Below are 23,625 nucleotides of genomic sequence, written 5' to 3'. Positions count from 1 at the left end.
CCTACCCCCTTAAAGAAAATTAAGGACCGTTTGATTTTAATACAAATTTGTATTCAATATTTTTTCAGTTTCTCACAAAATAAATGCAATTGTATACTTGTGTAAAGGACCATTTTCTGATATTATAGATTTCTCACTAACGGCCCACATACCCGCTCTTGGACAGTCTTTCTTGTCTTTGTGCGGTCCTCTCCACAACTATATTTATTTATTTTGTGAATAGCGTTTGAGAAGTTGAAATTTATTTTCTACCCATAATGTTTTGTTCAAAGCTGAATCTAATTATCGCAGTAATCTTGAATTTCATAACGATATACGAAATACATTAACAAATAATTACTTCTGAAAAATCGGCTTCTGCTGCACTAAAGTAAATATAGCCATTTTACAAATGGTGAACTGGCTGCAGATTTTGTATTAAGCCTAATTTATGTTAACATTGATTTACTTTATATAAAAGAAAGGAATACAAAAATTGCGTACAAGTTGAAAAATGACCAAAAAAAATACCGCCCCCCTCCAAATAAAATAATTTATTAAAAAAATAACTCTGTATCCTCTGTAACATAACCAACTGTTTAACCAACCATCCGCTAGGAAATTTGCACGGATTGGGAAAACTACCAACTTGATTTTGTTTACATAATTAATTGCACTGCACGACATGCATATAAAATAATAATTAATTTCAGTTGTAATTATGTAATAACATTTTGATATACATCTTTGTTTTTGTTTTTTTACAATTGCATAATAATATTATGTTTTTAACTTGACGTTGTTTACGTAATCCAATCTATAAATAGGAAATACAACAACACTATTTTCGTCGTTTGAAATTATTAAGCAATCCAGCCCAAGAACCATGATACCAAAGTTGAATAGAAATACGGTATTTTTAATTTTTTTTGCCGTTGAACTACATTTGAAGCCTACGACTAGCTTTGGTCCATAACGTGTTCTAAATTTTGAACTTTTTTTGTGTGTTCAAGTTTACTTACAATTTTTACTTTTAAGTTTGGTGAACCATTAAACAATTTAAGCTGCTTTTGCTAAATATAAGTCAGTGCCAAAACTTTGGTCCCAGGCAAACCTGATAAAGGTTATTGCTTAAATCAGTATCACACGTATATATATCTACGGTGTTGATTAATCCAGTCAAGGAACCAGTTCGTAAAACCTGCTCATTTTTGGTTCGCCATAGAAATAAGAAAGCTTAAAATCTGGTAAAGATGTGTTTAACATCGAGGTAAATTATTTATTTACACGGAACCGAACCAATGTGCGCATTGAATAATTTCCTGTAAAATTTCTACTGCATTGGTTTAAAAGTAATATCCTCTTCAGTCTCGTCCTGTTATGTTTTGGTTGTCGCAACATTCACAAGGAATATGTGAATGCCAGTTTGCATCCACCGAGTTGATAGGCTCTAAACTTTTTGTTTCTGTAGAATCTGACGTTGTGATTTTTATCACTGGTGACATGGTTTGTGGTTTTTGTCCCAGATTATTTTCTGTTTGCTGTTCAATGATATTGTTTCTCGTCCCAACATTTATATCATCTGCAAATTTAACGCTTTTGGCCTTGTGTTTTTGTTTACTTGAACGCAGTGAGGATGTAAGCGGCTTTTGTCGTTGAAATGGAAGTACTTCTGCCTCGTTAATTTTTACTTGTGGTGAACTTGTTTGGTCTGATACATCTGAAGTGGTTGGTATCGACACAGGAGTAGAATTTGGAGACTGAAAATAGCTTACGTTTTCGTTTGGATCAACAAACTCGTGTAAATTGTATTTTATCAAAAATTCTGGGTTGGATGGTTTATGAGGATCGCTGTTGAGACGGGAGTTGCGTTCGTTCTTTTCCTTTTCCATCGAATCAGCGCTATCCGAGGTTGATATAAGTAACTTCTGTACATCAAGTAATTTCTGTACATCGTTATCATCATTGTCTAGAAAAGAATTTTGCTCGGTCTTATCATTTTCCATTAAATCTACACGATCCATTGTTTCTACGGGGTTTTCTTTAATTTCGTTTTCGTCAAGGAAAGAAATTGGTTCTTTTCTCTCCTTTTCCGACAAATTTGCACAGTCAGTAGGTATTGGATGAATACAGTTATTTTGTAATTCTATTGCTGTAGATGATATTTCCGGTTCTTCTTTCACAAGAAGTGCGTTGTTTGCTAAAGCTACATTTGTTCCTGTGTTTGGAGATGATTTGTCGCGCTCGTCACAAATACGTTCCACTCCTGTTTCATCTGTATTGCTATTTTCCACATTTTCTGTGACCTCTGTACTCAATTCTTCATTTGTTTCCTTTAAATCCATTGACAAACATGCATTTGAATTATTTTTTTGGTTATCATCATATTCAGGTATGATGTAATTTCTCGCAAACATCTCTAAGGAGCTTAGTGTGCTATCATTCGAAATGTCAAGGTCAGATGTGTTTGGTTCTATCGAAGTCGAAGATGAGATCTCTGTCGTTGGCAAAGAAATATTTCCCACATTTTGTATTTCACAATATGTATTAGAATAAGAATTCCATTCTTCAGTGACAACAGGCTTATATTCTAGGAATTCATCCCGTTGTTGCGATTGATACGTATCTTGTTCATTATGACTACATATAGATATGATTTCTGGTTGTGAAATTTTATTTATATTTTGACATGGCAGTTGCTGTACAGATGAAACGCTTGTTTGAAAATCTGTTGGTTGTTCAGATTCACATGATAATTTGGAAGAAACTGTTACTTCACTGTTTTCAGTATAGTTCTGTGTCACATCAGAATCTCCAGAATTGTCAGTCGGACAATGCTCTTCAGATATAATTTGTTGCCTTAACTTCGGACTACTTTCTTGACATGTGGAATTCTGTTTGGAGATATATTCCTGCTCGGAGATATATTGTTGTGATGGATCATTTTCGTTTGCCACATTCGGACTAGGCAATGGTGATGACGTTACTATATCTCTACTGGAGCTGTTAACATATCTTGGAATTTCTTCATCACCGAAACAATTTTCCACGGAAACTTTTGCATTTTGTTCATTTTTTTCTACATCCACATTATCATCGGTACTGTTCAACTTATCTTCATTTTTAATATCACTGACATTTAAACAATAAAAGTTTGGTCTCATCACAAGAGTTGTTGCTTCAAACTTTGAACTAGACATGTCGTAGTTGCCTACCTCTATTTCTTCAATGTCATTTCCAGGGAAGTTTTCGCTTTTCAAAGAAATAGTCTTTTTCCTTTGCTTATCTTCGTCCAAATTTTTAAATCTACAAAGGTTGATACCCGTCGGTCCAGTATCATGTATGAGACTATCTCTCCCGTCCAGGCAATCTTGATCAGAAACATTCACGTTGTCACTTTCTTTGTCAATATGAGCTGCTTGATTTTGCTCGACTGGTAACTGCTCTGTTGTCAGTACGGATTTTTCTCCAACCTGATTGTTTGTTTGTTCTTTCAACAAAGGTTTATCCTTTCCCAAACTGTCGGAATGCACTAATGCAGTGACGACAGAAAATGACCCATCACAAGATTTAGCGCCAAAAGTAGTTTCTAGGTTAGCATGCTCATTACTCTTTTCGTTTGGCGCTTCTCTGGACATATCGTCTTCGTAGCTCGGTGGTCGTGAATCGTTTTGAAAGTTAAAGAACATATTGTCGGTTGGAATATTCATGGGATTAACGGTTTCAGTAATACTAGATGGCTTTTTAAATTTACCACAAATGTCATTACATGTGTGTTTTTGGAACCATTTGTGAATATCGTACTTATGAGTTAACATGTCTGGTGTTAACAGCAGATATATTCCCTCATCTAATCGGTTGCCTTGAAATGCATACAACAAATTTTCACCATTGCTTTCTGAATATGAAAAATGAGAAAACGCTTCTAAAACTTTATCCTTTTTGAAGGGCTTCAGATCTCGCACAACCTCTTCAAGTAACACAATTTCGAACTTCAACAACTGTCTGAAATAACGGGGTTTTAGTTTTAGACAGACTTTGTCCCAACTTGTTTGTCTATGGAGTGGTGCTAGATATTGGTCCACGATTTCTATTCTAGCAGCTAGCGTTTGATCTGTAAATGCGGTTGCTACTTGATGCGCATAGCGATTTTGATCCAATTCTCCCTGCCAGTATCTTTCTGTCCCTGGTCTGTATCGCCTAGCTTTGACGACACCTACTTCCGGTTTTTCAAATTCATTACAGATTATTGCAGCCTTGTATACTAATTTTGTAGGCGTATATACTTGGGGATATAATCCAAAGCAGGAATTTACTGGTTGTTTATCACGTAAACTGTTTGTTGATTTCCTTGTCCACTGTATCACATCCCATTTACCCATTTTCTGAAATAATAAAATTAAATAGTCAATTTGTTATTGCATGTATTTTTTCCTGAAAATTCAGTTTCCGTCATGTCCCAAATTTTTACAAACACAGCATAGTCTTGAACAGACAGACAGACAGACAGACAGACAGACAGACACTGCATGGGATCGACAGAGGACAGTGGGTCGGGTATCCTAAGGGAGCGATAACACCAATCTATCATATATTAAATCAGATTTGAAGGTATACACCAATAAGACAGTAACTTAAAGACACGAAAAATAGACATCTAGAGGTAAAGATGTTGATAACTGTATTCTTGTGCTTATAAAGTAAGGTAAATAGCAGGGAATTAAAATATTACGATTTAAGCTTATTTTAATTTTCTTCTAAAATTCTGAATTCGACACTACTATGTCATATCTGACATAAATAAAATTCAATAGTGCTTATCACCAGAAAGGCAATGAAAAGATGACATATGTGGACAATGCATGTTTAATCTTTTGATGGTATGTGATAAAATTGGGGTGATTCCGTTATTGAAAAACGAATAAATGAATTAACTTTTTTAACTCGAAATACGGCTGATTTGTTAAGTCAAGCGGATTATTTTAACATAAAAGCACCTAAAATGATACGTGATATTATCAGGGTTAGTTTGTATAGAAAGTGTACTTTTGATATTTACCTACATGTTGATGACTCATACATGTTGTTCGAAATACAAGTCTTATAACACGCGATAAAACTATGCATGTCAAAGTGCACATGTAAGATGTGTAAATATATTATCTGTTATTGTCCTCGTAAATATAGTTACCACAATTCATGCACCTTGTTTAATATTTATTACTGTTGGGTAGAGTATTTGATATTTGTTGATATAATAATCGATGGACATACATAGTTTTTATGGAGAAAAATAAAAGGCAGTACAAAAATGAAATCTGATAGAAAAAAAGGAAAGATATATTGTAGAATAAGATCTTTGACAGAAAGACGGCATGTAATAAATGAACTTGTTTATAGCGAATATGGTCACCCGTCCGGCCATGAATATATAAGTGCATATAACCCGTCCATGACCTACTTAAAATATGTTATTTTCATATTTAATATTTTCAAAATTAGCTACACTTGTTCATTTGAACATCAAATGCGTCGCTCAATTTTACAGATGCGAACAGTATTTACCATTTCCTCTTACGTATACTGAGCGCCAATACAAGCGTAACACATCATATCCCATGCCCCTTTGGTCCTTTTTTGAATGAAATATTAGATAGTTTTTTTAAGGCATTCTATATAAGTAAAATAAATTTTAAACTAACATTTTATATACCCCTTTGCCTACAATTTTATCTATAATATCATTTCTTCTACAGTTAAAATGGTTGTTATAAGTATATGTATGTTACATAACACAGCACATTCTTGTCTACAGCAGAGCAGTCTGATTTTCAGGCTACAAAATAATCTGAAATATAATGCTTACATCAGCCGAAGGTGGGAAAAACTATGGAAATGTTCCCTTTGACTATCTAGTTACGTCTTATATTATAATTTCACTTTTTCGTGCGCATACTTATATGTCGTCCATTTATAAACACAATATATTTTGTTCTGGTTGATACTGAAATGAAAGTTTGAAAAGTTGCTTAAAACGTTTCAAAATAAGACGTCTAGGGACCCAAAAAACATTTTACTTATTTTGATATATAAAACAATTATCTCTGAACCAATTTGTGTCTTATCTGCAATCTTACCGACTGTGTCCTATTCCCAATAGTGCCATTTTGACTGAGTGTAGAATCTTATGACGAGTGATGCATGTATAGCATGCGATGCTTACCCAACCAACATTCATTTTTGAGTTCATGTGATTTCCTCAATTTTTATTTGTTATCTTGAATTGTATTTTCTTTATAGATTTATGAGATTTGAACATCGGTAAACTACTGTTGCCAAAATTTGATTTTTACATTTCTATTGTAAACTATTCTTCATATATTACGATATATTCACCATATCTCTTAAGTTAAAATTTAAGATGATATAAAGTACAATAGTATGTCCACACTCGCTTGTAATATAAACATGTTCACCTTTGTGTGACAGGGTGAAGTCGTATTATGTCGCGAAGTAGTGCTTTTTTCCCTGAACTCATCAGTTTGCAAGTCACAGACTTTCCAAACCAGATCGCATTGGAAAAGATAAAAAAGAGAAAAGATCCTTTCTTAAACTGTCTTTTGCCAACAAAGGTCTCGATGCCATCAACTTGGGCAATATCCTTCGTCATAAATTAGTTCATTCGAAAATACCTCTCATTTCAAAGATCAGTCTGTATCTATCATTTCTTATACCTATACCAAACCAATTGCAACTAAAATTTTCAATTACAAACACGCCTTGCAGGATCTCAATATTGACGACTTTAAGTCTACTCCTGATTGCACCTGTGCTAGTTCCCCATTCATATATAATCCGGCTGGCCACGTTATTACTGGTGAACTTAACATTGTCAATAACACTTCTCTGCGAAATGTGTTATCCAAAGGCCCGAAATATCGTGAGCCTAAATCCATCAATTGGAAACACAACTTCAAAATACTGATGGATTCAGTCAAGGATTATGCCAGGCAATGGGTTAAACGCGACAAAGAAGACGTAGATACTCTCTCCGAATGGATTAAGGCTGTGAGGTCGTTAATACAAATCAGAATTAAGAAACTGAAACGGTCTATTAATACCCATGCTACATCAATCTTTAAAGACCCAAATGTTGCTAAACACTTGTCTTACCTCCATGACAAATATGTTGTTGTCCCCGCAAATAAATCCCCAAACAACATCGTTTTTGTGTGTAAATCACATTACATAAACTGCTTGATAAATGAATTAGGTATTGACAATTCACTTGGAAACTAAACATATACCCCACGACACTTACTAAAGAGGAAATCCTGGATAATCATAGGTCTGTTCTATGTTCCTTTGGAATTTCAACCAAAGATGAAGAACTGGATCTTCCATCACTGTATTGGATACCTAAACTCCATAAGTGTCCTTACAAACAACGGTATATTGCTGGGTCTTCCAAGTGCTCCAGGAAACCTCTTTTTAAATTATTAACATCAATTTCATCAGCAATCAAAGCCGGGCTTCAAAGTTATTGTGAAACTACCTATTCTAGAGGTGGCGTGAATCAGATGTGGATACTAAAAAATTCCAAAGATCTTTTAGAGTACATACAATCTAAGACTCTTTCATCTTGCAATAGTACTAAAACATTTGACTTTTCTACACTTTACACAAATATTCCCCATTCCAAACTAAAAGACAAATTGAAAGAGTTGGTCCTGCTTTGTTTCATAATAAAATGGCCAACGTAGATACAAGTATCTTGTCTTATAAGGGGAGGGATAAATCCTACTTTGTAAAAAATCGCTCTGATCCTATCAAAACATTCTCTGAAACTGACATCATCAAGATGCTTGATTTCTTGATTGACAACATATTTGTTACGTTTGGAGGACGTGTTTATCAACAAACATTCGGCATTCCCATGGGAAACAACTGTGCCCCTCTTCTTGTCGACTTGTTCCTTTATTCATATGAGGCTGACTTCATACAGGAACTTCTTAGGAAGAAAGAAAAGAAGTTAGCAGTATCCTTTAACTTTACTTTCCGCTACAAAGATGATGTTCTCTCACTAAATAATTCAAAATTTGGTGACTATGTTGAACGCATCTATCCCATCGAATTTGAGATAAAGGATACAACAGACACAGTTAAGTCTGCCTCATATCTTGACTTACATCCAGAAATTGACAATGAGGATCGGTTGAAAACAAAACTTTATGACAAAAGAGATGATTTCAGCTTCACAATTGTGAACTTTCCATTTTTATGTAGCAACATTCCAGCAGCGCCTGCATACAAAGTATATATCTCCCAGTTGATACGATACTCCAGGGCTTGTATTTCCTATCATGATTTCCTTGATAGAGGGTTGCTGCTCACAAGGAAGCTATTAAACCAAGAGTTCCGAGTGGTGAAGTTGAAATTATCCCTTCGTAAATTTTACGGACGCCATCACGAGTTGGTTGACCGTTACAGAATATCCGTTTCACAGATGATAGCGGATATGTTCCTAATGTCGTAACTACAATCCCATCACCTTTTCCTGACTGTGACCTACCGAGTTAGGCTTATGACCGGGTTTGTACTAACATTAGCAACACGACGGTGCCACATGTGGAGCAGGATCTGCTTACCCTTCCGGAGCACCTGCTATCACCTCCAGTTTTGGTGGGGTTCGTGTTGCTCAGTCTTTAGTTTTCTTTGTTGTGTTTTGTGTACGATTGTTTGTCTGTTTGTCCTTTTCTTTTTTAGCCATGGCGTTGTCAGTTTATTTTCGACTTATGAGTTTGAATGTCCCTTTGGTATCTTTCGTCTCTCTTTTTTAAAATGACTTTATGTACAAACGAAAACAAAAAACAAAACTAACAATTAAGATGACAATACTTTCATGGAAAACTGATGGCAAATAGTTTCACTCATCGATAAACGAAGCTCAAAACTTTAGTGATAGTACATTTTAAATTACCAAAATATACACTTTGCGCAGTGGTATATAATTATTTTATCACTTTAATAGTTACTGTTTTGCCAGGATCAATAGCGATGTTTGGTTTCTATTGACATTTAAGTTATTTCCTATTTGATATATTTCGTTTGTGTTACGAAACACCCTGGTCTGATAACGAGATGTCAGCCTTCGATTAACCAGTTAATAAACTAATACGAAGAACATGCAAGAAAGGTCAATTTATGCAGTGGTCATTTTTTTAATTTTTTTGGTTAAATGACTTTGACTTTTCACAGCTCCCCTTTGCCGAATCAAAAATAGGATTAGTTCCCATATATAAGATTCAGTATGTTCGATCGCAGTTTATAAACTTGGAAATAAGAAGATGTGGAATGATTGCCAATGAGACAACTATCCACCAAAGACCGATTGTAAACAACTATAGGTCACTGTATGACCTTCATCAATGAGCGAAACCAATACCGTATAGTCACCTATAAAAGGCCCCGACATGACACGAAACTAAAACTAAATTTATGTACAAACAATAAACAAAAATAGCACAATGTGACCCTTTTTAAAGCAGAAATGTTGGTATTCGGTGTACTTTTCGCTCTGTGTTGTCTCTTTTTTTGTTTGTTCCCTCTTTGAATTGTGTACTTGCAACATGAAATATCATTGTATAGTCCAATCAATGCCGAAATTACATGTTTTGAATGTAAAATTATATCCCGTGAATAGTTTCAAATGTTGTACTTGCGATATTGACACCTGAGTAAAACGATGGTTTTCTGGCCGATTAATGACTAAACATTTCAGTCTTCATAGTGAATTGAAATATTAATGTCACATTATAAATGTTGTTGTTTAATTTACTTCACTCCCTAATCGCATTTTAGATAGTTTCACTTATATTTTGAACACAACGACCCTGGACAAATAAAAAACGAAAATTGATAAGCGAATCTCATTTCATATTTAATTTGTGTAAACTAAACACTTTTGTCTATGATGGATGACAAATCGGAAATCATCAACAGTATGGAAACAGCTACTCAAATATTTGATAGGAACGAAGAATTTGATTAAACCTGCGATCGATCGAATTAAATATTTTAAATAGATATCTGGTGTTAGTATGAATAGGAATACGAGCACATGTTACTTAATTTTATTGAAGCGCCATTCAGTTTTACTTTTTCATCTGAAAATTAGCTTGTGTAACCTTTCACTGAACTTTAAAAGTTAAATATATTTTCATAATAAAGCTTAATTTTTTTCTTCAAATTACGTGAAAGCAAATGTCAAGCTAGCAAATTTAATACTGTCAGATATAATATACATACTAATACCAAGATGTATATGGATAAAAGCTGATTTAAAATTACTTAGAATTCAATAATATTTATTACCGAAATATATCAACAAATGTCAACCAGTTTATTGGAATGAAAACATTTGCATATTTTATTATCAAATTTATAACAGTTAAACAGAGTTTTTGTAAACATTGTACTTGACAAATGCAGGGCATGTTTCCATTTATACGTACAATTTGTTTTGCATTCAGGTTTGGTTGTGTCTAAACCTGCAATGTTCTTATTAGATACATTTCGGAAGGTTATTATTCAAAGTGACCTTGTTTAAAACAGATATTATTGTGTAACGCCTTTGGCTGATGGATATTAGAGATGATATAAGATCTTAAAGGTATATAAAAATGAAAATTGTGTTAAATGTGATGAGAAATTTCATTTTTCTTTCGGCGAAACGATATAGTCTTTGTTTAATACAGTCTGTTGATGTCACATTTAACAGTGACATATGTAATAATGGGTAATTTAAATGTTTTTGTTTGTAGCCGCGCGGAACATGCTTATGCGAGTGTGTTGGGTATAGGGACTAGAATAGAGGAAAATTCTCATGTCGTTTTCATTGAAATATTTCAGTTGACAGCAAAAACAAAAACAAACCAACCAACCACACAAGCATACAAAAATGTTGCTGTTTACATTAAAGACTGATATGCATGCAGAATCTTTTAGTTATCATCGAACTTTTAATATGTTTACTGAAAAGTGGGATGGGCGTGGGGAAAGGCATCAACAGAGTTTTAGCGTCACACATGTCCAGGGGATAGAAGAATACACTCCTTACTACATGTACATACAAAGAAATTTCGCCTGATATATGTTTTGTACTTCCCTTTGTTTTATTCATACTTCTAACGTCTAATATGTGTACCCGGGATATAACCCTGATAAGTAGTTAGATCTTTGGTATTAACTGATATTTTTGTATACTGGTAATGGCCCGATAGTACTTCGAAATCTTGCTTTTATTCAAATGTTACTTCAACAGACTTTTTAAAAAGCCATATAATCTAGTTTGAATACATTATATGTCTTATATTATAGGTTACTTTAAATACATTTGTTCCAAAATGGAGCCTTATCATTAATAGTATATACACGTGCACACGTGTACGGTAGTAATGATGTACGAGTGTGTTAACTAGATATATAGGCCCCGAACTGTGTCTCAGTCAACGGACAAGCTCAACTACAGTTCTTAATTAAAAACGTGACATATTAAGTGTATGTATATTTAAGCATTTTCTTTATGAATTTCACCTTCAAGACTGTAAATTAACATACCTGAAAAATACAGTCAAAACTTGGTACTAAAATATATGCATAAGCAGAGATTTATAGACAGCTTCAATGAAATTATAACTCAATGTTTCTGACCGATAGTATCGAATCAGTAGTTCACTCTGGTTTTACTGTAGTATGTTAATTCGGCAAATTAATTAGTTCAATGAAGATTTATATAACTATTCTAAGAAGTATTTGATGCACCAAGTGCACAAGTGTACAGAAATGTGTGACTCTCTATATTACACTCTGAGTCTAATTATTTTGGGATCGAAACGTAAAACAAAAACTTTTTAAAAAAGCAAAAAGACATTGGCTTAAGTTTAGAAAATTCTAAATAAATAACCAGAGATGCACTGTGGAGCAAATTTGAATTTCCCAATTGTGGACATCACTGCAAATTTCTTAAAAAATAATCTGTATTCTCATGTTAAAGCACCACAATCATACGGATGTAGATAAAAGTGAAAGTAGCATGAAAGTGATGTCAGATTTTGTGTAAATAGGGTCTGTCGGGATTAAGGATGGCCATATGTTGCAAATAGGGTCTGTCGGGATTTAAGGGTGGCCACATGTTGTAAATAGGGTCTGTCGGGATTAAGGATGGCCATATGTTGCAAATAGGGTCTGTCGGGATTTAAGGGTGGCTATAAGTTGTAAATAGGGTATGTCGGGATTAAGGGTCCCCATATGTTGTAAATAGGGTCTGTCGGGATTAAGGGTGGCCATATGTTGTAAAAAGGGTCTGTCGGGATTAAGGGTGGCCATATGTTCAAATTTCTTCAGGAACATAATATTATACATGATAGTCAAATTGGATTCACAAGGAAAGCCAGAACTGCAGATCATATGTTTATTTTAAACTGTCTTATTAACAAATACTGTAATTCAAAAGAAGGTAGACTGTTTGCCTGTTTTGTTGATTTTCAGAAGGCTTTTGATACTGTTATACATACAGGGATCAAGATTAAACTACTAGATATTGGGGCTGGGTCTTATTTTTATAACATTATTAAAAGTATGTATGAAATTAGCAAATCATGTGTCAAAATTCAAAATCAAGTAAGTGATTTTTTCCCATTAGATATTGGAGTCAAACAAGGTGACAACCTCAGTCCGAATTTATTCAAGATATTCATAAATGATTTGCCCAGATATTTGTCAGATACTAGAGACCCAGTTAATGTCAATGACAAAGATCTACATTGTTTAATGTATGCTGATGATATTGTTTTATTATCTACATCAGCTGAAGGACTACGAGAAAAGCTGGGAATGCTTGATAAATTTTGCAAAGATTGGTGTCTCAATGTGAATACTAATAAGACAAAGGTGCTGATTTTCAACAAGGCAGGCAGACATGTAAAACAGATATTCACATTTCAGAATATAAATCTGGAATGTGTTTCAAAATACAAATACCTAGGTTTATATTTAAGCTCATCTGGTTCATTCAGTTATGCTCAAAATGAACTATACAAAAAATCCCTGAAAGCTCATTTCAAATTAAGGAAAGATCTTTTATCACTTAATCCTGATGTAAAAACAAGTATTCATGTTTTTGACCACACTGTAAAACCTATTTTATTATATGGTAGCGAAATATGGGGGATGTTTAATTCTCTTTCCTCTAAATGTAAGAAGGAAGATATATCTTTTGAAAAATTATATTCAGGTTTACCCTGTGAGAAACTTCATATAAAATTTTGTAAATTTATACTTGGGGTACACAAGAAAACAACAAATGCTGCCGTGTTATCTGAACTTGGAAGATTTCCAATATATTTTAATATTATAAAAGGAATGTTATTGTACTGGTATAGATTAGAGAATTTAGGTAATAATTTTCCTCTATTAAAAGAGGCATATACACAATCAAAGACACTACATCACATGAATATAACATCATGGTATGGTTCAATAAATGTTGTTTTTAAAATACTTGGTATTGACTATACAAATGCCATAAATGCTCCATTTTGTGAATCCTTATACAAATTTAAGAAATATATACAAACCAAGCTATCAATATTGTTTATTAGCTGTTGGAAAAAACAAATAGATAAATTTTCAGACAGTAAACTGAAAACCTACCTTTTATATAAAACAAATTTTGGTTTTGAAAAATATCTAACATTGATCAAGAATTTTGAACTTAGAAGAAGTTTTACTAAATTACGTGTATCTTCTCATAGATTACAAATAGAATTAGGTAGATATCAGGGTATTCCCCGAATTAACAGAATATGTAATAAATGTTCTTCCAATACTGTCGAAGATGAGGCTCATTTTCTATTTGATTGTAACAAATTTGAGGATGATAGAAATTGTATGTTAGCTAGTATTGCACAATATAATTCTTATTTTAATCATATGAACAGTCAAAGCAAAATTATCTGGTTATTTAGTGTAGAAAATGTTGAGTTACTTAAAATAATATGTAATTTTATATACAAACATCTTCCTTAGTGAAGATTAGTTAAAGGAAATCTATGTGTGTATATACATTTGATTGGACATAGAAAATTATATTCATCTGAATATCACAAACATACTAGCCGATTAAAAAAAAAAATAATTGTTAAGATATATTATTTATTCAAATGTTCTCTTATATCCTTGAGGCATCGTCCCCTGGTATCAACTGCATTCAAGTTACCTATGATGCTTCCTTGTTTGCTTTTGATACAGGTAGGAAAGAGACATTTACACACATTTTACATGCCTATGGCCCATAAGGTATCGCCCCCTGGTGTCAGCTGCCTTTAGGAAACCATAATGCTTTCCTATTTGCTGCTGACACAGGATGAGTCATGGACATGTTTAATTTCTACTTTCTTTTTGGCTAATTATTATATATTTAATTGATCCAACTTTTTGTGTACTATACATATGTGGATATCTATTTTTCTTTTTTTCTTTTTGGGCTGCTTGTTTGTTATCTATATCAACCACACTTGCAATAAAATGCATTAGTATTAAAAAAAACAACATACTATAGATTCTTTATCTACGTATTCTTTAAGAACTTAAATAGTTCTCGTTTAACTTTTTTTTTTTTTTATCTCATTGTTTGTATTGTATTATGAAAAAATTATTGATGTTGTAATGTTTATGCCCTTTGGGGCCCATAATTGGAAATAAAATATCTTATCTTATCTTATCTTATCTTGTTGTAAATAGGGTCTGTCGGGATTAAGGGTGGCCATATGTTGTAAATAGTGTCTGTCGGAATTAAGGGTGGCCATATGTTGTAAATTTATGACGAAGAAACTTGTATTCCCTTGTTTGGAAAGATTTCTGCATACTAGGTAGATACAGCGGGTCATTTTTACTAGGTAGATACATCGGGTCATTGTTACTAGGTAGATACATAGGGTCAGTCTTAACTTGTTCTTGTTGACATATTTACTGTTGGTTACACCAATATATAAATGTAATATATGACAGGTCTAAATCATTACAGACATAGATAGTACTACGACGTTTGCTTTTTCGTACATTTTGATATCATGTATATAGTATATAGTATAGTATTGATGATCCTAAACTGTGTCAGTAAAAATATACAACAACTGCTTCTGGCTAAAATAATGGAATATTCCACTTTTGTAGTTTTTGACCATAATATGTCACTATTTTTACATAGTTATTACTAAATTACTTTATATAGACATCCGTGTGGTACCGATTTGTACTTATGACAAATTTGACATAGGTCATTTGTGCTACTGTGATAAATAGCATTGGGATCTCTTTGTTGAAATTATTTATGTACACAATGTTATCCTTTATTATGTACTTTTAAGGAATATAATTTAACTTCGAAGAGAATTGTTTCTTTCAAAGTGTTTTTTTCACCGTTATTTCCATGATGTTTTAATTGTTTCAATATAGGTAGACATTCCTTGCCAAGATTATATAATATATTTCCATTGATTGTATATATATATATTGTAATATACATACGGACATTAATTCTTTTTTTTTAATATTTTCATTGTGCAGAGTTTTTGATGTAAAAGTCATCGACCATAATCTGTACTTCACATTGTATGCATGGTTTAAAGGACCTAGTATAAATGTATGATTACTTGTTTATGTTCATCATCATACTCACTTTTGTTTTGTTTTTTTGTGTAAGTAAATGCTGTCTATACATACAGGTCAAATATAATCATAACGATGTAAATAGTTCAAATAGTCAAATAAAACATTTAAAACAATATCCTAAGTAGGAACCTGAAAAAAGCTGTAAAGGGCTCCGAAAGACGAACACAAGAAAAATAACAAGTTCAAGCAACCCCCTCCACCCCCAAAAAGTAAAACAACAAAACAATCATGCAGGAAACAAAACAAACCATACCGAAACTTTAAACATGTTAAATAATAAATGTATACATATAAATTAGGAAAAACCAACAACAAAAGAAACCACAAGAAAAAAATCCTTCTATTAAATTATGATTCATTTGTGACTAGATTGCTCGTGTAATAGTTTTTAAAAGTGAAATTATGAATTCAGATCTGAAATATGAAACAAAGAATAAATAAAGGGTGAAATAGACACCGCAGTTTGATAAAAAGTTGATCGACTGAAAATAGTCCGGAACAAAGACTAGCTTTTGAAACAAAAGCTTACTGCTTTCTATACAAAGCAAAATAAGGACCAACAATTGAATTTAGGAAGGCCAAGACATATATACTTGTTTCCTGTCCGCACCTTGCAGAAAAAATTGGGTAGGCAGGTAGATCAAAAAAAATATTTTAGATATATTCATAAACGATATAGGTATGAGTTGACTTTTATTAAAGGTGATTAACCATAAATGTCTGGACTTTTACAGCGCATAACCAAATCCTTTAAGTGTGTTAGGGTGGGCATTGCAATTTATGGTAGGTAGGGAGGCAATAAACACAATTATCTTTTGTTTTGGCCTAAAACCTGTTTAAACAACAGATAATGCAAATTGACGAGCCTTACATACACGAACGTCAATATTTAAAGGCTTATTAAAGTTAAATATATTTTGATTGTCTTTGTTTGAAAGATGCCATTTAATTAATATATCCATTTAGATTCTAAATAGCAGTGTCTCCGGAATTGACATAGGTCAGCAGATAGACTAGCCCGCATAGGCAAACTGTAATTGTTATTATATTATTTCAGATGTATATAATATATTTGAAGACCACAAAAAGATACCCCAACAACTCTTTCATCTGTCTTATTGCATGTCGTACTGGGTGTGTATGAAATATATGCCACTGACTTTCAGTAATCGCTAATTCCTGCATTTGCTTGAAATTTTAAATGATCTGTTCAGAAAATCATTTATAAATCCAAATTTGTCCGAATATTAAATGTTTTACCAATGGTAAAAGTACACCTTTACAGTCACTGTAGTCGTAGATATTTCAGGGCCTTTTTACAATGTTTGTTGATAAGAAATTACTGATAAACGTTTCTTACAAATTGAAAAGAAAAATAATACAAGTTTCAAACATTGCTTTCAGATTTTATTCATTATTAATTAGTTAAAATTGAAAATGGGAAATGTATTGTGTATAAAAATATTTTTACATACAGAGGTGTGGTGGTTTAAATTTTAACAAAACATTGAACGATTAACAAATCAAATCTTTCTGTAAAGATTAATACTAAAATTAAACACAACATATCAATAGGTCATTTAAAATATTAGAAATAAAAATAGAGAAAGTATTAAAATAAACTTTAAATACATACCACCAACATAAAATTGTGGAAACCATTCAAGTTATAAACGTGTATTTATCATGGTGTAGTCCACTAACACATACATCTACCTTCCCTTTGGTTATAAAAACTTATGTATGTTAGAAGCGATCAACCTTTGAACTTAATCTTCAAAGCATATAGCAATCATATATTCGCTGTTTATACGGTTCATAAATTTATAAAACTTATAACTTACCTATACTATACATAGATATGGATATATCTATTGATTTTGGTGACCTATTTGACATATATGAAATAATCTTTAATGAAATAATCTTTTAGATTACGTCAGGATTTTAACCGCAGGTCAAAAACACCTATAATGTATGTCTATATCTTTCGTGTAAAGGTAAAATAAAGTGTTGCATTTTGACTATGTTTTTATTGGTTAAAAGGAATAAATTTCTGTTGATAAAATGTACAAATGTTTGGATGGGTTGTGATGAGTAATTTAAGTACATTTTAATATAAATCTAAGGTAATTAATAGGGATGTCAAAATATACAATTTATTTTTCCCATCCTATTACAAAGACAGTCTGAGAAATCAATTATAACTACAAAAACCACGACGTCGTGTCTATTTACAGTGGAATTTATATATGTATATATAATTTCCGTATAAACCTTCATAATTTTTTATTTTGAAAATGATGGCCATCATGGCGAATTTTGCATTAGCAGTTGACGATTTCGTAATTTTCTGAAAGTTGATTTCCCTTTTCCCTTTTCCAGTGTGCACCAAATGATGTTACAATGTTAACATTTTTCGATTAATTTGCTACTTTAAAGCTTTGTTGCTTGTTATATAGTATGTTATTTATTCACAATTCGACGTCAAAAAGTATTACTTCTTCATACTTCAAGGCTTCAGGCTTCTGAAACTGTACCTGCAGACAAAGAGTTTTTTTTTAACTGAGAAAAGAAATTGACTGTCAACAAGGAAACAGTCTGAATGTCCATTGAGGAAAAAGTCGAATAAAAGTTGAATTTCAACCAATGGACATAATTCATTTGTTTGTAAGAAGTCGAATACAGTGTGGCAACATTTTGATGTCTCAATGTAAAAAAAGAGTATGTGGGTTTTAAACAATGAACTTATGAGTTTGTTAATGTCAAATTAGAGGGTATGGGTGGGGTCCTTTATTTCTGTATTGAAATCATGTAAAAATAGATTAAAATTATAACAGATACCCTAATAATGATTGAGGCCAAATTTGGTTTAATATTGGCCCCGTAATTTAATCAAAAGCAGCAGACTTTTGCAAAGTTTACAGAAATTACCAATAAATTCTCTGAAATTGTAGAAAATAACTTTATAAGGACAATAACTCCAACAAGATGTCAATTGACAATTTTGCTCATGTTGACTTATGTGTAGATCTTCTTTTCTTGATATTTTTGCAGTTAACAGTATATCTCAATCTATATAAATTTGATGATTGATCGCCTACAAAGTTACAACACTTGGTCAGCACCTCATAAGGAACATTCATGCCAAGTTTGGTTTCATTCCATTCAGTGGTTCTCTAAAAGCAGACATTTGTATGTATTTCCCATAGGGTCCATTGTTAAACTATGTCCCCCGCTGGCGGTCATCTTGGATGATGGATCGGCTTCAAAGTAACAACACTTGGTCAGCACCTCATAAGGAACATTCATGCCATATTTGGTTTCATTTCAATCAGTGGTTCTCTAAAAGAAGACATTTGTATGTATTGTACATAGGGTCCTATGTTAAACGAAGTCCCCCGCTGGCGGCCATCTTGGATGATGGATCAGCTTCAAAGTAACAACACTTGGTCAGCACCTCATAAGGAACAGTCATGCCATGTTTGTTTCATTCCATTCAGTAGTTCTCCAAAGACAGACATTTGTTCTCTAGAAGTTCAAAATGTAAAAAGTTAACGACGACGACGGACGACGACGGACGACGGACGCCAAGTGATGAGAAAAGCTCACTTGTGAGCTAAAAATGAATTTGTTACTTTTTTGCATTTGAGAATATAAGCAAAATCGAATAACAAATAGATAGCTTTACTTACAATACTTTGTACAAAATTGTCATACAACTAATACACTTGGAACTGCTTTCGATGCTGTGTTGATTTCAATGTAAATTTTGCTTAGGTATTCGCTTAACATTTATTGTCGTAAAAATGTTTTTGGCCTAGTTGTATATATAGCTTCTGAACACCTGTCTGATCTATCTCGGCGTTAGATAGAATGGTCAGTCCGCAAACACTCGAGCGCATCTGATTCAATAAAATCCTTATGATATATGTAAGAATGATCTGTATTTGTTATTTTTGAAAAACACATTGTACATTTGAATAGATTCTAAAGTATTTGAAAAATTTATAAGCGTTGCACGTTAACTTGATTTTCCTATTTGTATTATATTGGCCATTCGATAACCGATTTGTCAGTGACATTAAAGCTTGACGTATAGCTAATTACGTAAGCGGTTATATCTACAAGAAAGTTCAAAGGAATTTCGCCCAAGCACAACAACTACTATATTTCTTCTTTGATTCTAATATAATGTTATCGATACTGAACATAATAGCATACATCCTGTATCTGGTAGAATATGAACGTGTACATAATTGTCTTTATCAATTATACATTACTTGTACATTTATTTTCGGTATACATCTTTTGCTGTTTCTGGAACGATGAAATTAGACGCTACAATACTTATTCAATCATTAACAATAAAAAGAGAAATAATACAGAAACAACCAAAGGCGAAGGAATCAGGGGAGGGGCGGCCGGGCGTGGACTTGACCACCCCATCGAAAGAAAGGGATAAAGTCATTACACACCAATATAATAAACTAAACTTTGAGTTCCCAATTCCAGAAATTCGTGCACTTTGCAATTGCTCTGTGTGAAGCGGATTTATCATTTTGCTCGCCAGTATAACCCTTATTTTACAACTTGGATAATACTTCTGTGGAATACTGAACTCAAGTTTATAGCGGTATTAATTCTAAAACATACTAAATGATATTTTGGTTAACTAAATGTTATACTGGTTAACCAACAGACTATTTTTTGGTCTGTTTTTTAGAACTTTTTGTGTGCTTAGTGTGAATCTGACAAGTCAAGCCTTTTCTAAATGATTTTTATAGTTTGATCTTATGTTGAACTTTTACACCACTGTCCTAAGTAAGGGCTTTGAACGTTCACACACATGTTTCACCATGACACATTCTTTATTTGCCTGTCCTAAGTCAGGATCTTGTAATTCAGTCGTTGATTCCGGCTGCTGTCTGCCATATTTGTTTTTGGTTTGTTGTTTTAACATTAATCAGGCCGTTGGTTTTCTCATTTGAATTGTTTCACATGTTGTCATGCCAAGACTGTTTATTGCTGTATGGTACGGGTGTTGCTCATTGTTGCAGTCCGTAAAGTGCCCTATATTTTTTACATTCTCGTCCTTGGATATCTGGTTGATATAGTTGTCCCAAAGGCAGAGGGTAATTTAATTACACATAGTGTCTTGCAATTGTTTGATTGCGACCTTTATGTGTATTCTATTGCAAGAACATTGACATTTTACTTGTGGAAACGGAATGTGTAATTACAAGGACTCATTAACATGAAACAAACTGTGTTAAAGATAATTTGACATGCATTTTGACACCAAATATATACATTATAGATAACTGCAGGCAAGGTAAATTACCAAACGTGCATTGAATCTATGTACATGAATACATATTGACAGGCCTATTATCTTTGGGTAAAAACGGGGTATTAAAGCCAAGGGAAAGATAACATTTTATCTTTTTGATAGAAAACAATCTGCATGACATGCAAATATTTAAGGACAAATCTAATATATAAACTAGTACAACTACACTTATATACGTGTTTCAGTTCTAGATATAATTAAATATTACGGGAACGACCATTTAACTTCAAAGGGGGGTGTTATGGTATTTTCCTAAAAAAATATTCTGATCCCCAATTTGATGGAAACAAAGTATTGTGGTCAAGCAGATGACAAAAAAAATATTCTGAATCCAGATCTTCCCTATACCTTATAGTGTTAAATTTTGAAGAAAAAAAATTTGATTGATAGCATTAAAAAACTATAAAAAAAAAATGTTTGCGCGAAAAAAAAATTCTGTCTCCGACAAAAAACCATTACCCCTCCTTGGAGTTAAATGTTGCTCCCAAGGATCAAAATTAAATGCACAGAATTTTCTGCTGTTTCTTGATTACTTCATCTACAAAGTTATTAAAGACAAAGAAGTATAAAAATACATGTGGAGTGGCAACCAAAATAGACCTAACAAGAAGCAAATATCTAATCTACCAGAGTTTGTTGGAAACTATGTTTTAAATAAATGGAGAATGTGTCTATGAGCCACAGATGCCAACACTTGTAAATATGCATGAGTCAACTTCCACATACAGATGCAGGATTCACGTAGTTAAGACCGTTTTGTGATTATAAACATTGTGTATAAGTTTCATAACATTTAGTTGAGGTAAAATAAAGTTAGAGAACTGAAACGACAGATTTAGCAATTTTTCCATTTATAAAGGGGCATTACTCAAGTAAAAGTAAAAGTGGCCCAATTTCAAACTTGATCTGTGTTTTGTTGAAAAAGTGTAGTTGTGCTAGTTTATATATATAAAGATTTGTCCTAAAATAATTGCATGTCATGCAGATTTTTTTCTATCAAAAAGATAAAATGTTATCTTTCCCTTCACTTACCCCGTTCACAAAAGGGGGGGGGGGGTGGATTTAGTGTTACCCTTGTGACGTTTTTGAAATTTCGTAGATCTTTTCCTGCTTATTACTTTTTTGCTGTCAAAAATTTCTATCTATCTATTATAGTTTTGAAGAGAATATGCAAAGAGCATTCAAATCCTATAAATGTCCAATTGACAATTTTGGCCTATTTGCCTTAGTTGTACATTTTCTGTTTACAATTTCACCCTATCTATTATAATTTCTGTAAAATGCAAAAGTTGGTTTTTTGAACCTGCTGATTATATTTTACCTTCTGACAGTTTTGCCCTTTGCTTTAGTTTTTATTAGATATACGCCAAAAATGTGTCAATTTTCTTTTCTGAAAATTGCTCAGTAGTTTCACCTTGTACTGCTAATCATTTTTACCCTATGTCAAAGTTGCCCTAACTTCTTTAGTTTTGAGATACATTATAAGCCATTTCACCCATATATGTTCTATGTTAAGCAACAGTGGCCATGTTTGTTGATGGATCAAATATCTAGATAATTTTTTCTAAATAATCCATAAGGAATATTCAGGTAAAGTTTGATTACATTTGCCAGGTAATTTCAGAGATTTTTTTAAAAGTTAACAACTGACAGACAAGCATATGTCCAGGTGAGCTAAAAACTTAACAACATCACTTTACCATAACAGCCACATCATCTTTTGAATACTTCACTTTTTTATGTTTTCAGTGTTGAAGCTCTATAATGATATCACATCTAATTCCCATCAAACTATCTTAACCTTGATCTCCAGCAACAAGGGGCTCCATCAAGTTTGTAGATGTGATATTATTATAGAACTAAGATTAACAAGTATTTGCCAAAGTTTTTATTTTAAACCATGTTCAGAGGAGAATTCAGTCTTTAAATTAGGGGGCCTTGTTGACTGAGTGGTCTATGTAAACTCAAAAACAAAAGGAAAACAACACTTACAATAGTTTGTTTGGAGTTAAAAATTTCTATTGCATATTACTTTTTTTAAAAGTGCTTAAAATGAGTCAAAATTTTCACACAACATTTCCAAAGTCAGAAACACAAAATTCTGTGAAAATGAGAATTTTTTTAATTTTAATTTTTGACATATAATATATATAAATATGTATATGATATATATTTTTAATTTTAGTTTCTTGTGTACAATTTGGAGTTTAGTATGGCGTTCATTATCACTGAACTAGTATATATATTTGTTTAGGGGCCAGCTGAAGGACGCCTCCGGGTGCGGGAATTTCTCGCTGCATTTAAGACCTGTTGGTGACCTTCTGCTGTTGTCTGTTCTATGGTCGGGTTGTTGTCTCTTTGACACATTCCCCATTTCCATTCTCAATTTTATTTTTATATGATATATATTTTAACCCAAAAAACAAAAAAATGTTGCCATATTGTGAAAACTTAAGTCATATATATATATATATCTACTCACATAAAAACAACGTTTACGACTGATTTTAAGTTTCAATAAACAATTCTTGTCTTGTGACCAATTTGAAATTGACTTATCT

The 23,625-nt window shown here is 32.7% G+C and overlaps 1 protein-coding gene across 2 annotated transcripts; it reads right to left on the bottom strand.

Moving 5' to 3' along the window:
- Positions 1 to 920: 920 nt before the first annotated feature.
- LOC127702120 (uncharacterized) lies at positions 921 to 17,572 on the bottom strand. 2 transcript variants are annotated; one of them, XM_052206193.1, is made up of 2 exons: positions 17,556 to 17,572; positions 921 to 4,364 (listed from the first exon to the last, which is right to left on the bottom strand). In XM_052206193.1, exon 2 carries the CDS (start codon positions 4,359 to 4,361, stop codon positions 1,344 to 1,346), a length of 3,018 nt encoding a protein of 1,005 aa, XP_052062153.1. In that variant the 5' UTR covers positions 4,362 to 4,364; positions 17,556 to 17,572; the 3' UTR covers positions 921 to 1,343. The 2 variants fall into 2 exon arrangements, with proteins under 2 accessions (XP_052062153.1, XP_052062152.1); XM_052206192.1 differs by lacking the exon at positions 17,556 to 17,572 and adding an exon at positions 17,348 to 17,464.
- Positions 17,573 to 23,625: the final 6,053 nt, after the last annotated feature.

This window comes from Mytilus californianus, unplaced genomic scaffold (genome assembly GCF_021869535.1).
Source record: "Mytilus californianus isolate M0D057914Y unplaced genomic scaffold, xbMytCali1.0.p SCAF_5, whole genome shotgun sequence".
In the NCBI taxonomy this organism is placed as follows: Eukaryota; Metazoa; Mollusca; class Bivalvia; order Mytilida; family Mytilidae; genus Mytilus; species Mytilus californianus.
The sequence above is the reverse complement of the archived record's forward strand: the minus strand, read 5'-3'. Positions and strand labels throughout refer to the sequence as shown.